The 15954-nt window shown below is 33.9% G+C and overlaps 2 protein-coding genes and 1 long non-coding RNA gene across 7 annotated transcripts; 2 read left to right on the forward strand and 1 right to left on the reverse strand.

Moving 5' to 3' along the window:
* The first annotated feature begins 1117 nt into the window (after positions 1 to 1117).
* LOC112422641 (uncharacterized) lies at positions 1118 to 5679 on the forward strand. 5 transcript variants are annotated; one of them, XR_003013136.2, is made up of 5 exons: positions 1118 to 1898; positions 2027 to 3036; positions 3117 to 4841; positions 5301 to 5377; positions 5641 to 5679. It is a non-coding gene; the product is annotated as an uncharacterized lncRNA (long non-coding RNA). The 5 variants fall into 5 exon arrangements; XR_003013137.2 differs by lacking the exon at positions 5641 to 5679 and having other exon boundaries at positions 3117 to 3475; positions 4602 to 4841; positions 5301 to 5593; XR_005642274.1 differs by lacking the exon at positions 5641 to 5679 and having other exon boundaries at positions 3117 to 3296; positions 4602 to 4841; positions 5301 to 5593.
* Positions 5680 to 9266: 3587 nt separating this feature from the next.
* On the forward strand, positions 9267 to 14578 carry LOC11420182 (disease resistance protein RUN1). Its single transcript, XM_003619915.4, has 6 exons — positions 9267 to 10096; positions 10379 to 11501; positions 11607 to 11825; positions 11934 to 12494; positions 12606 to 13524; positions 13864 to 14578. The coding sequence occupies exons 1-5, from the start codon at positions 9582 to 9584 to the stop codon at positions 13302 to 13304; spliced, it is 3117 nt and encodes a 1038-aa protein (XP_003619963.2). The 5' UTR covers positions 9267 to 9581; the 3' UTR covers positions 13305 to 13524; positions 13864 to 14578.
* On the reverse strand, positions 14202 to 15858 carry LOC11414069 (acidic repeat-containing protein). Its single transcript, XM_003619916.3, has 2 exons — positions 15502 to 15858; positions 14202 to 14369 (listed from the first exon to the last, which is right to left on the reverse strand). Exons 1-2 carry the CDS (start codon positions 15856 to 15858, stop codon positions 14202 to 14204), a joined length of 525 nt encoding a protein of 174 aa, XP_003619964.3.
* Positions 15859 to 15954: the final 96 nt, after the last annotated feature.

Below are 15954 nucleotides of genomic sequence, written 5' to 3' on the forward strand. Positions count from 1 at the left end.
TATAAAAATATATACACATAGATGATGTGCAAAGTTTCGTAACATTTCAAATAAGTGTCGATTTTTTTTTATTTTTTCAATTGCAATTTTGCGTGTTGCGGTCGAAAAAAAAAATCGAGACTTATTTGAAATGTTACGAAACTTTTCACATCATCTATATGTATTTTTATAGAGGTGTCTGTAAAGTTTCGTATAATTCTGAATGGGTTTCGATTTATTTTGATTTTTCGAACGAAACGCGTAAAGTCAAAACTGGAACTGCACTTAAGTGCAGCAAAGTCAGAGGAAGTTAACTACCTCTGGGGCCAGCGGCAGTTAACTGATGTCGGATATGCCAGAGGCAGTTAACTGCCGCGATGGATAATTTGGTCATTTACTTGTGTCAATGTGAACTTTTTGATGTCAGAAAAGCAATTTTTCACTTGGCTAATTCTGTTTTGCGGTTGTGGATAAAGTACGGAGTCTACAATACGAATGAGACAGACATGTTATTTAAACAATTATTTTTGTGATAAATTTTGAGACAACGATAAATTTAAAAAAAAAAAAAGGTATTAACATAGAAACTAAAGTAATAGAGAGATAAAGTAATAACATACTACTAATATAAGTATGAGAGAAAAACTTGGGACAAAAATTATTACAAAATAATTGTATAAATATCGTTTCTCCTTTTGAATAGAGGTAGAACATTAAAACATAATTTAAGTCTGACAACTAAAACGTTAACTTAGTATTATATAAACCAGATGAAAGTTGAATTTGATCTGCGAATTGAGATTATTATGATGAGTTGAATTTAAAATATATATGATTCGACTTGTTTGATTCATGAGTAATACCGACTCCATTACATACACAATCTTAAAAGTATTTGTTTATTTTTAAATTTGTATTTTTAATTTTGTTTTAAAAAATTGGGAAATATTATTAATAACGACCATTTTATAATTTCTAAGATAAGATTTAAACAATATCTCTTGAAATTACATGTTCAAATTCTTACCATTAATACGACACTTTTTGAACAAATTATATAATGGATTCTATGTATTTTTTTTTTTTTTGGTCAAAGAATTCTATGTATCTTTCTTTCTAAAGTTTGTTTGATCAAGCCATCATTAACCCTAATCTTAACCTACTTTTTCCCTCCCAAATCTTAACATTAACTCCTTCTAAGTGTAATTCCTAATCAACATTCCACTTTCTAATTCAATTCCCTATTCCCAAAGTTGTTCAAAAGTTGTATGAAACATGTGATTACCGATGCATATCCCTATTCTCAATTCATTCTCCAATTCGAACACACTGATACCACTTCATCATCAGTTTCCTTTTCATTTCCTCCCTCCTCTCATCGACCGAACATGACTCGCCGGCGACAACACCTACATCTCCTCTTTCCTCTGTCACCACCAAATACAACTCCGTCTTCGACCCAATTTCACCTTCGCATTCCGTCGAGGTTCGAAGATTCCAGATCCGACAACTAACGACCCATAGATTTCAACATCTTTCTTTCTAAAGCTTGTTTGGTCAAGCCATCATTAACCCTAATCTTAACCTACTTTTTCCCTCCCAAATCTTAACATTAACTCCTTCTAAGTGTAATTCCTAATCAACATTCCACTTTCTAATTCAATTCCCTATTCCCAAAGTTGTTCAAGAGTTGTATTGTATATGAAACATGTGATTACCGATGCATATCCCTATTCTCAATTCATTCTCCAATTCGAACACACTGATACCACTTTATCATCAGTTTCCTTTTCATTTCCTCCCTCCTCTCATCGACCGAACATGACTCGCCGGCGACAACACCTACATCTCCTCTCTCCTCTGTCACCACCAAATACAACTCCGTCTTCGACCCAATTTCACCGTCGCATCCCGTCGAGGTTCGAAGATTCTAGATCCGACAACTAACAACCCATAGAATTCGACATTCGTTTATTGCTGTTTTTCCAAGTTTTGATTTTCGGAATGATTTGATTTGGTTTTGGTTTTGGTTTTGGTTTTGTTTCAGGTGTCGATGAAGGTGATGGATATGTGGGAATTGAGGAGGAATGTTTGTCGTATATCATCTTTACCAATAATTTATACTTTATTTCTTCTCCTTTTTCCATTTTTCTATGATCTGCAGGGAGAATATTTAGTGCAAATTTGTTATTATACCTAACAAGTTTATTTTGGGTCCTTTTTCTTCATATGATTTTGTTTCATATCTTAACTGGTTAATGTGTTACACAATGTATTTTTGGTAGTAACTGACTTACTATGTATCATATGCCTTTTTGCTTCATTGTGTTATTGCTTCTAAAAAATCCGGTTTATATTTTGTGGTTTTTTTTTTAAATTTATTTTTTATCTTGGTTTGGATTGAGATAGTTATTAGTCTGTCCTCACCGACTATTTGGAGATCTTAATCCATGTCTAGACATTTAGAGCATGATGTTTTGTCCCTCAATATATTATTATTTTTTCTTTGGAACTTCGGTAATTGAATGAAGTGTTCTTTATTTGTTTAATCTCATGGCAGGGATTAGGGAATTTTTTTAATAGGATGATTGGCTTGATCATTAGGATGGATCATTAGGATGGATCACTTTTACCACGCAAGGGACCAAAATGAAACTTTTAATAGTTAAGGGACCAAAACGAAACCAAAAATAAGTTAAGGGACCAAAACGAAACTTTTAATAGTTAAGGGACCAAAACGAAACCAAAAAATAAGTTAAGGGACAAAAAGAGTAATTAAGCCAAAAATAAAAGCTGCAATCAGTTCCTTAAAATAGGTGCACATCGAAACTGGTAAACCCGTCTGAAGATGACAATGTTGTTCTAATGTTGGTTTTTCTGAATGTTTGGGTAGTATTAGGTGCACTAAATATGTTGTTTTGGGGTTTTGACAGATTTGCCTGTTTGTTTTAATCCCCTGCGTGGTTCCCTGTAAGCGGAGGGTTATTGCCTTGCCTTCTACTGTTGGCAAGGTTTAGCTTTCAATAAATTTCGATGCTTCAAAAAAACAATTTTAAGGTAGCAGCTTTCTCTAAGATTTTGTTATTTTTCTTAATTTTTTGAACATTTGATTGCTAAGTGAATTGATATATTGATAGGTTGTTCAAAATCTCTAAAGAAGGGATGCACTGTTATATCCGTTGGAAGCCATTGATTTTGGTCGAAGAATGGCCAATGAGAAAGAAATAAAGACATGTGCAGCAAAAGAATATATATTCACTCAAAACTCATCCTCTATATTGAGTTGCCTATAGGAGTTTGAACTTTTACTGAATCAGGTGTTTTTCTTGGTTGTTTTTTTTTTTTGCATAACTTGGAGCTGGTCCAAGGTAATTTTCTGCATAATTTGGAGCGAGTTTTAGGGATTTTATGCTTAGTTTGGAGCAGGTTTCAGGCCTGTCGGCTGCTGTTGTGCAATGGCAATAGTTCTCACTTTCTCTGTTTTCTAACATGGAAGGTTTCTTAACATTTTCATGCGTTTTTTTGTAGTTTATAATTGTTTGATTAAGTGGCTATTGATTTCACAATTGTTTATGGTGTTGATTTTTGTTTTGATAATCTGACTTATATCCAATTTATAAGTTATCTTGATATAGATCCTGAAAGCACTATCCTTCAAATATATACCATGATCTATTGTTTTATTCTAAATTTCTAACGTACATGCAAAGAAACAGTGTGTACATTTGGCAATATTTTCACATAGTCCCTAAAGTGACTATATAGTGCAAATTGAACTAAATCTCTTATATGCATGAGTGGATTACTTACATGTATTGTTAGCAGCCAACACTCGGGTGGGATTTAGTCCCACATCGGATAGATAGGTTTCTTGAGAAGAGTTTATAAAGAGGAGGCACTCCTCACCGTACAAGCTGGTTTTGTGGGGATGAGTTAGGCCTCGATATTCGTTACATGGTATCAGAGGATGAGTTAGGCCTCGATATTCGTTACATGTATATGTTTATGTATTGAAAGTATCATATATACGCCCTTGAACTACTATTCTGAAAGCACTTATTTTATTTGTAGAACAATTTACTGTCACTAATTGGGTGCATGTTCTTGCCAAATACTCTTATTTGTTTCTATACGGCAGATTTGAAGAAGCATATATATGTATGTCTGAATAAAAGTAGATCAAAATACCTGTTCTAGATGTTAAAAAATTTGCTCAAGTTATGTTAGATGAGATTCTCTACGATACATATATACTTTCAACTTATTGATTTTGACATGTTTTTTGTTATAACTTTTTTTCTTCATATTTTTTTTTGTGCACTGATAGTTATTGTTAGGCATACTGGAAAGTTACATCTCCTATTCGATAAATGACAAATGTCAATTTGACTGGGGATAGAGCACAATTAGTTCTGCATTTAGTATTGAAAATATTAGTTAATTTAGGACCGGATTCTATATTTTTTGGCTGATTTCTTGATCCGCAAACCATGCTTCGGCTCCTCTTGGATGCATTAGATATGATTGGGCATGGTACTTTTGCTTTTGATTTATCCTGTCATAAACTTGAAATTGCTCGGTATGGGTAGCGTGTTTCAGTTTTAACGGTGTTGCTGTTTCAGGATGTTGGCAGCTATATATATCTGGAGTGGGGAGCTGCTGTATCACCATCAGCGGAGATGCGGCTTGCATATTGTCCATTTTAGGATTTTTCCTGCTCACCACATTTATTGTGACTTGCTATATTTTGTGGGGGTGCCTTATAAAGGTGCAACTCATGCTTCTTTCTAGCATCGGTTACCTTTGTTGAAGGTTGATTGGTTTTGGAGTTATAATTCTCTTTCGTTTTCTGCATTGTAAAGGTATAATATGATTTTGTTATGTTACCAACTCATTAGTTTAGCCCACTTTTGTAATATTAATTTAGTTTCTCTGGTGCCTTCTAATTCTCTATCATTATGGCTTTTTCCAAAAAAAAAATGAGGCTAACAACTATGGATCTCTATATAAAGAAAGATACGGATATATTTATTGAGTAAAATAAACAACTATAAATTTGTGAAAAATGAAAAATGATCTCTTTATATAGATATTCAACATAGTTGTGGTTAAAGTTTCATAATACATAAAATTTTAAAATGATTGATGTTGCACTTAAACTCATTCAAAGTTGTGAATAAATGTTCTCTATAGGGGTTGAGTGATTTCAAAAAATGGCTTAAAGCTCAATAAATTAATTTTTTAGATTGTATTTTCAGCAAAAGTCGTAAACTAAATTTGAGGATTCAAAACACTTATGTGCTGCTCTATTTTCCCTGCAGTAAGTTATTTTCATTCATATTGTTGATGGTTTATCAGATACACGGACGACAAGTAGCAATTGCATCAGTATTTGGAGGTGAGAGTTTGTAGTCATTTGAGCTGAAATTGTTTCCGTTTAGGGCAGTTGCTGTTTGCCAAAGATATGTTCAGGAGTTTCGTGCAGATTATTCATCAGTAGCATTTTACTCTTCAAGCATGTCTTCAATAGTGCAGCCATTTCCCCCTCAATTTTGTATAAGTTTCCATTATTGTTTCTGTCGCGCCATTTTTCGGGATCAAGGCCATTTGATTAGCTTCTGACTCACTTTTATCTCACGACTGAACAATTTTTTTTTACAGGGGAAAAAGTTCCAAACTACCCATTTTGAAGAGATTTAGGGTTCGGGGGTTGGTTATATTTAGGGAAGGTATTGGCACCCTAAATATTCGTAATACTCTACGAGAACCTCTTGATTTTATTTAACTTTTGTGCTCAAACTTGCTTGCTTTTAAAGAGATAAAAATAGAATTGAATGATGAGTTGAAAAGAAAAAGAAAATTGATTTTAGTTGAAGAGAAAAGAAAAAAGAAGATTGTTTTTTAGTTGATTTGGAAGGACGAGTGTCCTCTGCCTACGTACCCGTGAGGGATCAAAACCTCGTAGTTCGGGGTAGAAATTGACGTTTGATTTGTAATGTGTTTTTTATTAATTTTGGAAAAAAAGGTTTTGAAATGAAAAGCCAAGTGGCAAATGAGAATTGATTTGTGTTTTTTATATTGAAAGAAGAATGACTCGAAATTGAATTAAAATTGATTTGAAATTTGATTAAGAAAGAAAATAAAAGAACGATCACTTGATTTAAGAATCAAGGTTTGTGATGAAAAATATTTTTGTGATTTTTGTTATTTGAATGTTTTTGTTGTTTTGGAATAATGATATGAAAATTATATAAGCAGAATGAGAAAAATGACGTTAAGCTGAAATATGAAGTTATCTTAACATGAACCAGAATATTCTGGAGAATGATTAAATTAAACAAAAAAACATAATATTAACAGTTGATTTTGGACCAGAGTACTCTGGATTAATTTAATTAACAATGATATGATATTAACAGTTAATTTAGGACCAGAGCACTCTGGATTAATTTAATTAACAAGGACCAGATTGTTCTGGAGGTAATATAATATTAACATTTAAAATAGGACCAGAACACTCTGGATTGATTTAATTAACAAGGAACATATTGTTCTAGAGAATAATATAATATTAACAGTAAAATAGGACGAGAACACTCTGCATTAAGATATGCGAAAAAAATAAATGAAAAAATTTAAAATATGCATATGATAATAGTAAACATAAAGTAAAAGAAGTAAAATGCAAAAGAACAAATAAAAAATGCAAGAGAAATTAAAAGATGTATGAAAGAAATAAAAAATGAGATACTTGTGTGTAAGCAGTAAAGGGGGTGTAAACAGCAAAACTGTAGAGAAAATAAAAACAAAGAAAAAAGTGTAGTTGGGCCAATGCAGAATTTTGAAAATGGGCTGGGTTATGGCTGGGTCGGTTCGGTTTATAAAGGACTGGATCGGTTCAAGACAAAACCGAACCGGCTGTAGTGGTATAAAAGGAATATGCTGGTTTTCTTATTCATTTTTATCTTTTCCTTCTCTCTCTAACCTTTCCTCTAGAGAGAGAAGCTCTCTTCTCTCTCCTTCTATCTTCTTCTTCTCCTTGTCGAAATTTTTATTGAAAATGCTGAGACCGGTCGGGGTTAAAGGACACGTGTCAGTATTGTCTTAGATCAAAAATTAGAGTATGACAGTTTCCTAGCATCAATTGGCACTAATATGAATCTGTTTTTGTTATTTTTAGAGCAAACAAATTTTTGAATTGGGGCCTGGAATGAAATGTCAAAATGAATAGATTGCAGAAAGAAAGTGGCAATATTTGAAGCAACTTAACATATTAAAACTTATTTTATTACAATATTCTATCTTTTATGTCAAAGATCATCATTTGATTTTTATTACAACCGATACGACCCGTGCGGTGCACGGGTCGGCGTTCTAGTTCTAATCAATTATGTTTAGTTTTCAAAAAGCGTTAAACTTTGTACAAATAGTGCAATTTTCAATTTTAGTATTATGGCCGGCTCTTTTTGATTGGTTTTATCTGCTCTATGTATTCTAATAATCAATTATGAGAATCAATTATGTTTAGTTTTCAAAAAGCGTTAAACTTTCTACAAATAGTGCAATTTTCAATTTTAATATTATAGCTGGCTCTTTTTTATTGGTTTAATTTTATCTGCTTCAACTTTAAAAATCCTTAACTTTTGCTCTTCTTTTTCCGCTGGGTGGGTGACAATATAAGCAAAGCACACTGTTTAGTTTTGTCTCATTATTATGTGGTGAGAATGTACATTTATATAGGTAGGAGTCTTCTAGTTAACCCCTAATTAATAAGGAAGATTAATCAATACAATGAATACAATGATTGGTGGAGTTAAAACTAAATAGTCACAACTTTTCAATATCTCCACTAAGTACTTGATTAATTATTCTAGCAGTCCCCCTTCAAACCGAGGGTGTCACAAACAAACCCTCAGTTTGTTTCTAAGATAAAGGAATCTGGCAGTGGCAGAGGCTTAGTTAAGACATCTGCCCACTGGTCTTGAGCAGACACATGCGAGACATTCAGTTCCTTCCTTATAACCTTTTCTCTCACAGAAAATATCCAATTCCATGTGTTTGATTCTTGAGTGCAGGACTAGGTTGTGAGCAAGAGAATCTGCACTGAGATTATCACAATAGACATGAGGAATTTTACTCTTAATTTTCAATATCTTTAATTAATATATAGCTTTGATATCATTAAAAGTTTGTTTGATCACACTATAGGATTAAGTAAATTAAAATTTGTGACATGCCTAGTTCGTGACATTGATGACATTGTTTATATCTCTCTTTTAATCAATTATTATCTCTTATCTAAATAATTTATTTTACTCATTCATCTATCATTCTCTCTCATCTAAAATACACTAATGTCACCCAAATGAAATCCGCCTAATCATGGTACGACTAGTGCCATATGTGCACATAAGATAGGGGGCAGTGTGGTGGATGGGTGCCATGAAATGATGACAGAGTAAATAGGGAGCAAAGAACCGTGTCCTTCATAAAGATGATTTGGGGCAATAGATATGCCAAAATAAAGACCTGAGTGAATGCCTATATGTATTTTATTGATTGATAGATGAAATGATAATTCACTTGAGAACTCACAGATACGAGTGGAGGAATCAGAGTTTAAATCCCAGCAACAATGTCCGACCTTATAACTTGAGCATTTTTGTCAGCTTAAGTTAAGACTTATGGAAATAAAACTTGATGTAAAATCTACAAGAGGTGAGTCAAACTCCAAATGTAGAAATCAAGTTACTGTATAGAGTACAACATGAATTGGAATCCAATTTTAAAGACAATTAGCACCAAACTCTAAGATTAATAGGGATTTTTCATGATTACATTTGTTGCATTTTGCCAACTATATTACTTCCTATCCTATTTATCACCTTCCTTAGTTTGTACTAAATCTGTTTTATATTAAAAAAAAATACAAAAATGTTACCAATACAAAAGTGTCTTAAAAAGTAAGTTAAAAATGATGCTTTATTTAGTAATTTTAGCTATATGATTTTACTTTTTTTTTCATGCTTCCCTTAAGCTTTTACCTTTTTTTTTTTCTTTCACATTGCTTTACAGAAATTACATGGAAGATAGGAAGTAGGAAGGAAGTTTCTCACATAGTAAAAGTGTAGAGCCAAACAAAAGCAGAGGCCTAAAATGGGAGAGAGAATATTACGCTTTTTTGATGCATTAGTTATTAAGCTGTTTGATTCTCGAGGCCTAAAATTCTAAATATCACCTAGTCTCTTTATTCATTGTGATGCCCTTAACTCAACCTTTCTTTTTCCATCAGAAACAACAACATTTATTTTTATTTCATATACTATTATTTTACTCTCATGAAGTAACAAAGAAAGATAATGGTTCTGCAATGATTTTCACTAAAGAAAAAGTTGAGCAATAATTGATTAATTTGATTGTTTTAGCAAAAAGTTATAGTGGGAGAAAAAACAAGGTGGTACAATAATTATGACTGGTCCACACGGCTAGAGGAAAATGAGAAGGAGGTTTCGTGACTAATGTTAAATGCACAACACTGATAATCTACCTTCCCAGTTTTTTTTAACAGATCCGAGAATAACACAACACTATCATTTCTTCTCATGGCTGTGCAATCACCTTCTTCTTCTTCCTCTTTGTCTTCCTCTTCCTGCAATAATTTCAACTATGATGTGTTCATTAGTTTCAGGGGCACCGACACTAGATTCAGTTTCACTGGTAATCTCTATAAAGCTCTTTCTGACAATGGAATCCGAACCTTCATTGATGACAAGGATCTTCAGAGTGGTGATGAGATCACACCTTCGCTCCTCAAGAACATTGAAGACTCGAGGATTTCCATTCTTGTATTCTCTGAGAACTATGCCACTTCTTCGTTTTGTTTGGACGAACTTGTCCACATCATTCATTGCTCCAAGGAAAAGGGTAGCATGGTTATTCCTGTTTTCTATGGCATAGAACCTTCTCATGTGCGACATCAGAATAGTAGTTATGGTGAAGCACTTGCTAAGCATGAAGAGGTGTTTCAAAATAACAAGGAAAGCATGGAGCGTTTGCGTAAATGGAAGAAAGCTCTTAACCATGCTGCTAACTTATCTGGCCACCATTTCAATTTTGGGTACCCCTCATCATTTCAATTTCATTTTTCCCACTGCACCCCACACACAAACAAAAACACACACACAAACACATGCGCATACACATATATATTATCTTCCTTAATTAAGTTAGATGTGTTAAAAGAGAAAAAGATATATGTTTCCTATTTTCCTGTCATATAGAAAGAATTAGCTCATTGTATGTTGAAACAATTTTAATTGCAATAATATAATTGTTATTAGAAATACATGAATGTTATCGTTATTTTAATACATATATTCAAATATTTCTGAATGAACAGAAATGAATATGAACACCATTTTATTGGGAAAATAGTTAAGGATGTCTCCAACAAGATCAACCATGTTCCTTTGCATGTTGCTGATTACCTTGTTGGACTTAAATCTCGAATATCAGAAGTGAATTCACTTCTAGAATTGGAATCTAATGATGGAGTCTGGAAAATAGGAATCCTTGGAACTGGAGGAATGGGAAAAACAACACTTGCTCAAGCAGTTTATAATTCGATTGCTGATCAATTTGAATGTAAGTGTTTCCTTCACGATGTGAGAGAAAATTCACTTAAACATGGCTTAGAGTTTCTCCAAGAGCAGCTCCTCTCCAAATCAATCAGATTTGAAACTAAGTTTGGACATGTTAATGAAGGAATTCCAGTCATAAAACGAAGGCTATCTCAGAAGAAAGTTTTGTTGATTCTCAATGATGTTGACAAACTAAATCAGTTGGAGAATTTGGTCGGAGAGCCTGGTTGGCTTGGTCATGGTAGCAGAGTCATCATTACCACTCGAGACAAATGTTTGTTATCATCTCATGGAATTAAAAAAATATACGAAGCATATGGTTTAAACAAGGAACAAGCTCTTGAATTGGTAAGAACGAAGACTTTTAAATGTAACAAAACTGATGCAAGCTATGATTACATTTTAAATCGTGCAGTTAAATATGCTTCTGGCCTTCCATTAGCTTTAGAAGTAGTGGGTTCCAACTTGTTTGGAAAGAGTATAGAAGAATGCGAGTCTACATTAGATAAGTATGAAAGAATTCCACATGCAGATATTCAAAAGATACTTAGAATAAGCTATGACTCTTTGGATGAAGAACAACAGAGTGTCTTTTTGGATATTGCTTGTTTCTTTAAATGGCATGAAAAAGAGTATACCCAAGAGTTACTTCATGGTCATTATGGTTATTGCATAAAAAGCCACATTGGAGTGTTGGTTGATAAATCTCTCATAAAATTTAATAGTGACCCTAATGTGTCTGAATTCTTAGCAGTGACATTACATGACTTGATAGAGGACATGGGTAAAGAAATCGTCCGACAAGAATCAATTAAAGAGCCTGGAAGGCGCAGTAGGTTGTGGTGTTGTGATGATATTGTTCATGTTTTACAAGAAAACACAGTAAGATTGATTTCTATGAACAATTTGTTTTTTAGCTTACCATGACTTTCCAGCTCTAAAAGTTATTTGTATTGTGGTTGATTAATGTTTTTTTTTTGTTTAAAGGGAAGTAGTAAAATTGAAATGATAATTCTGAAATATCGTCCCTCAACGGAACCTGTAATAGACATGAATGAAAAGGCCTTCAAGAAGATGACAAATCTCAAAACACTTATCGTTGAAGATGACAATTTTTCTAAAGGTCCCAAGTATCTTCCGAGTAGTTTGAGAGTATTGGAATGGAGTGGATTTACTTCGGAGTCTCTATCATGTTTTTCGAACAAGGCAAGTGAAATAACATAATTTTCCAATTGTGTATATTTATAAATTTACTATAAGATTATATATAGTGTCTTATTTTTATTTGTTTGTTCATTCTTTGTGTTTATGCAGAAGTTCAACAACATTAAAAACTTGACATTGGACGGTTCTAAATATTTAACCCATATATCTGATGTCTCTGGACTTCCAAATTTAGAAAAGCTCTCATTTCATTGTTGTCATAGTTTAATTACAATTCACAATTCAATTGGGTACCTGATTAAACTTGAAATCTTAGATGCATGGGGTTGCAACAAGCTTGAGAGTTTTCCACCCTTACAATTGCCCTCTCTTAAGGAATTGATATTATCTAGGTGTTCGAGTCTCAAGAATTTTCCAGAATTATTATGCAAGATGACAAATATAGAAGAGATTGAGTTACATCGTACTTCCATAGGAGAATTGCCATCTTCATTTAAAAATCTCAGTGAACTTCGTCACTTAAGCATATCATTTGTCAATTTAAAAATTCTTCCCGAGTGCCTTAGTGAATGTCACCGTCTTAGGGAGCTTGTATTGTATGGCTGCAATTTTCTTGAGGAAATTAGAGGGATTCCACCGAATCTAAATTACCTGTCTGCAATAGATTGCAAATCATTGAGTTCCTCAAGCAGAAGAATGTTATTGAGTCAGGTTTGTTATTGTTTTATCTTGCAGTAGTATTTGATATATATAGTATTTCATTTATTATTCAAGTAGAAGAATGTTATTGTGTAATAATATATTTTATTGCTAATGTAACAGCAACTACATGACGCTGGATGTACCAATATTATTTTGCCAAGCGGAACAGAAGGGATTCCAGATTGGTTCGAGCACCAAAGCAGGGAAAACACAATTTCCTTCTGGTTTCGTAAAAAGATCCCTTCTATAACATGTATTATTATTGTTCCGGATTATGTGGTACATGAAAAATTCTTGTTTCTCAATGGCAAAGAAATTACTCTTACTGATCGTTTGTTCTATTATGTTGATCATGATGATGATGTTGTAATCTGGGGACATGCATTTTTGTTTGATCTGAAATTGGAGCAGCGTATTAACGAGAGTTTTGCAAATGAGACTGATGAACTGTACGAAGCATTTAAAAATAATGAATGGAACCATGTGGAACTTAAGTGCAAGATATATGGTCGTAATGATTGGAGTGACACGGAGGAGGATGAGGAAGAGATTAACATATTAGGCAGTGATGAGAAAGAGATTAAAATAGGAATCCACGTGTCGTGGAAGGAGAAAAGTAACACGGAGGGGGATGTGGTATTCACCAATCCTTCTAGTAGAAAGAGAAAACTAGATGAATATCTTTTCAATTATAGCAATACTTCATTATCACAATTTGTGCCTCCTCTAAAAAAGCAAAGATTGATGGAAGTTAGAGTTTCAGAGACAGAGGAGGATGCTGATTATTTTAGTAAACAGTTTCTAATTGGAATGCACTAGGAGAAAAGCAAAATGAAGGAGGATGTGATATTGAACAATACTAATAGTTGAAAGACTTGGGGTACATTCCTTAGTCTAGGTGCATCAAATTGGAGGAGGATGTGGGGGAAATGATATTCACAAATCCTTCATTATCACAAAAGATAACGAAACAATCTGAAAGAAAGATGTAGGGTACATTCCTTGGTCATAAAGTTAACTCTCAATCTCAACATTGGAGGTTTGTGGTTTGCTGTTTACACTTTATATCATTATCATTATTACAAATGTTGATTAATTTCTGTATATAGTCAATTGCAAATTCGTTGTTTCTAGTTGGAGAAGTTTTTCAAATGATGAGACATGATGTGAGATTTTGTTGATGATGTTTGTGCACTCTTAAAATATTGTTTCAATTTACATTTGAGGATGCTTTGTAGCACAAACACTTCTCGTTGTAAGCACGCAAAAGGTTTACAGTGATATAAATGCTTAGCTTATACATATCTATCGTCTCTGGTTCAGAATAACTGTATATTATGTTACTTACCACATCTATTTGAATGCTTGTGTCCTGCAGAAAGGAGAAGCCATAGCCATCAACTTGAACTTTTGTTTGACTATTACATAAGGGTGCTTTGTAGACATCAGAAGCAATCAGGTCTAATGAAAGGTCGGCCACTTCGAAAACATAAATGTGATAAGGAAGTGATGTTATGAGATGGTTGGGGTTCAATTTCATGATTCCTCCGAATCTGTTCATTCTTTGGGAGAATTGGGATGGGGTTTCGGGTGTTAAAAAGATGCGTAATGGCTTTCGGATGATTTGGCATGCGGTGGTATGGAGTATATGGCATGCTAGAAACGATAGAATTTTTAACAATAAAATTGGAGAGGTGGATGCTCTAGTGGACGACATCAAGGTCTTATCTTGGAGATGGCATTTGGACCGGTCCAATTCTCCGGCTTGTATGTTCTATGAATGGCATTGGAACCCAAAGGAGTGTCTGTTGCGGTAAAGGGTGTCATTTCTGTTTGCATTGCGAGGTTGAGGCTGAGGTATACGGTGTCTGCAGCTGTAGAATGCTGTCAGTACGCATATAGCAGCATCAATTTTCTGTGTTTTTGCAACAGGGTGCTGCGGCTGGGTTTCCTGCTGTCATAGCAGTTTTTTTCTGTTTTGGGATCTGTTTTGGGGTTTGTTTTCCGGTATGTCGGAGACAATTGTATATGTTTGCCTCTCGAGTTTGTTGTGCGTCCTGTACACTCTCGATCTCAATAAAATTTGCTGATTTCAAAAAAAAGATAAGGAAGTGATGTTTCTAACTTCTCTTCTTCAATCTCCCTATCCCCTTTTTAAAAAAATTCTCTCTCATAAAGTTGAAAATGGAGAATCCATTCCCAACGATTTCAGCCTGTTGACGGTAGTTTACATAACTTTTCTCTAACCAAAACTAAGAATTACTTGTTCTTTGACCGTGCATTGTCAGTATCCATCTGTGGTCATCTGGCTATTTGCATTGTCATTCAAGATATCTAGGGGTTGCGCACACCACAAAATCTGTTGGCTGTTCGAAAGGGCAGTGAGTAATGATATGCTTTGCAGCCCAGTTGTAGAGTTTTGAGAAATTCAATTTTAGTACACAAATTGGAACCAACATGTTCAAGAATGAAGGAAGCACGAAGGAGGATGTGATATTCACCAACCCTTATGGAAAGAGTAAATCAGATGAAAGTCAGAACTTGGAAGTGTCCGAGACCGAACTTGTGTAGCAGCAACAACACTGTATGGCTCTTGTGATTAATAAGTTATTCTTGTGTAAAAACAATTTTCTGCCAAGTCAGTTTTCTGAGACAGAACTTGCGTAGGAGCAGAAACACATATATGTATGATTAATTTCCTTTTAGAAATACAAGTTTAGCCACAATCTCTGTTCAATGACGTGATATTCCATTTCTCAAATAAAGTGATTAATTATTAACTAGCGAAAAGACGGGCACCCACTTGCCCGTCATTCTGCTCTTTTTATTGCGCTAACGTATGAAAATTATAAATTGTATTTTTTATGACTCTTCCTAACGGCAAAACCTTTACACTTACAATTGCGCCTAAAATTAGGATTTGGTTGCTACCATTGCGCCTAATATCACTCTTCCTAATGGCAAAACCTTTACATTAACCGTACCAAAAATAAAAATCATTAACCTTTACACTTACCGTACTCCCAAATTGATGATGATGATGATGCTGGTGATTATAGTGCTGATGATGATCGCCTTCATTTACATCATCTGCACTTTCATCACCAGCACTATCATCACCGGCAATTTCATCATCTTCATCTTCATCACCAGCAATATAATCACCAGCACTATCATCATCATCATCATCACTTTCATCATCTGCACATTCATCTTTAGGACTATCATCATCTACATTATGTTCAACATTCTCATTACCTTTACCTTGACTCCCAACAAAATTCGGATAGGTTTTATCATCATTCAAATTCACATCCGTAGAACCATAATAAGTGGAACAAAAATCCGTAAAATCATTGTCATTGTTTTCCATCTAGTGTAAACAATTAAAAACCGAAAGTGTACAAATGAGATTCAATATCAAACCAACTGAATCACTAATCACTAATAAACCAACATAACTACTCAA

Source organism: Medicago truncatula, chromosome 6, assembly GCF_003473485.1.
Source record: "Medicago truncatula cultivar Jemalong A17 chromosome 6, MtrunA17r5.0-ANR, whole genome shotgun sequence".
Taxonomy (NCBI): Eukaryota; Viridiplantae; Streptophyta; class Magnoliopsida; order Fabales; family Fabaceae; genus Medicago; species Medicago truncatula.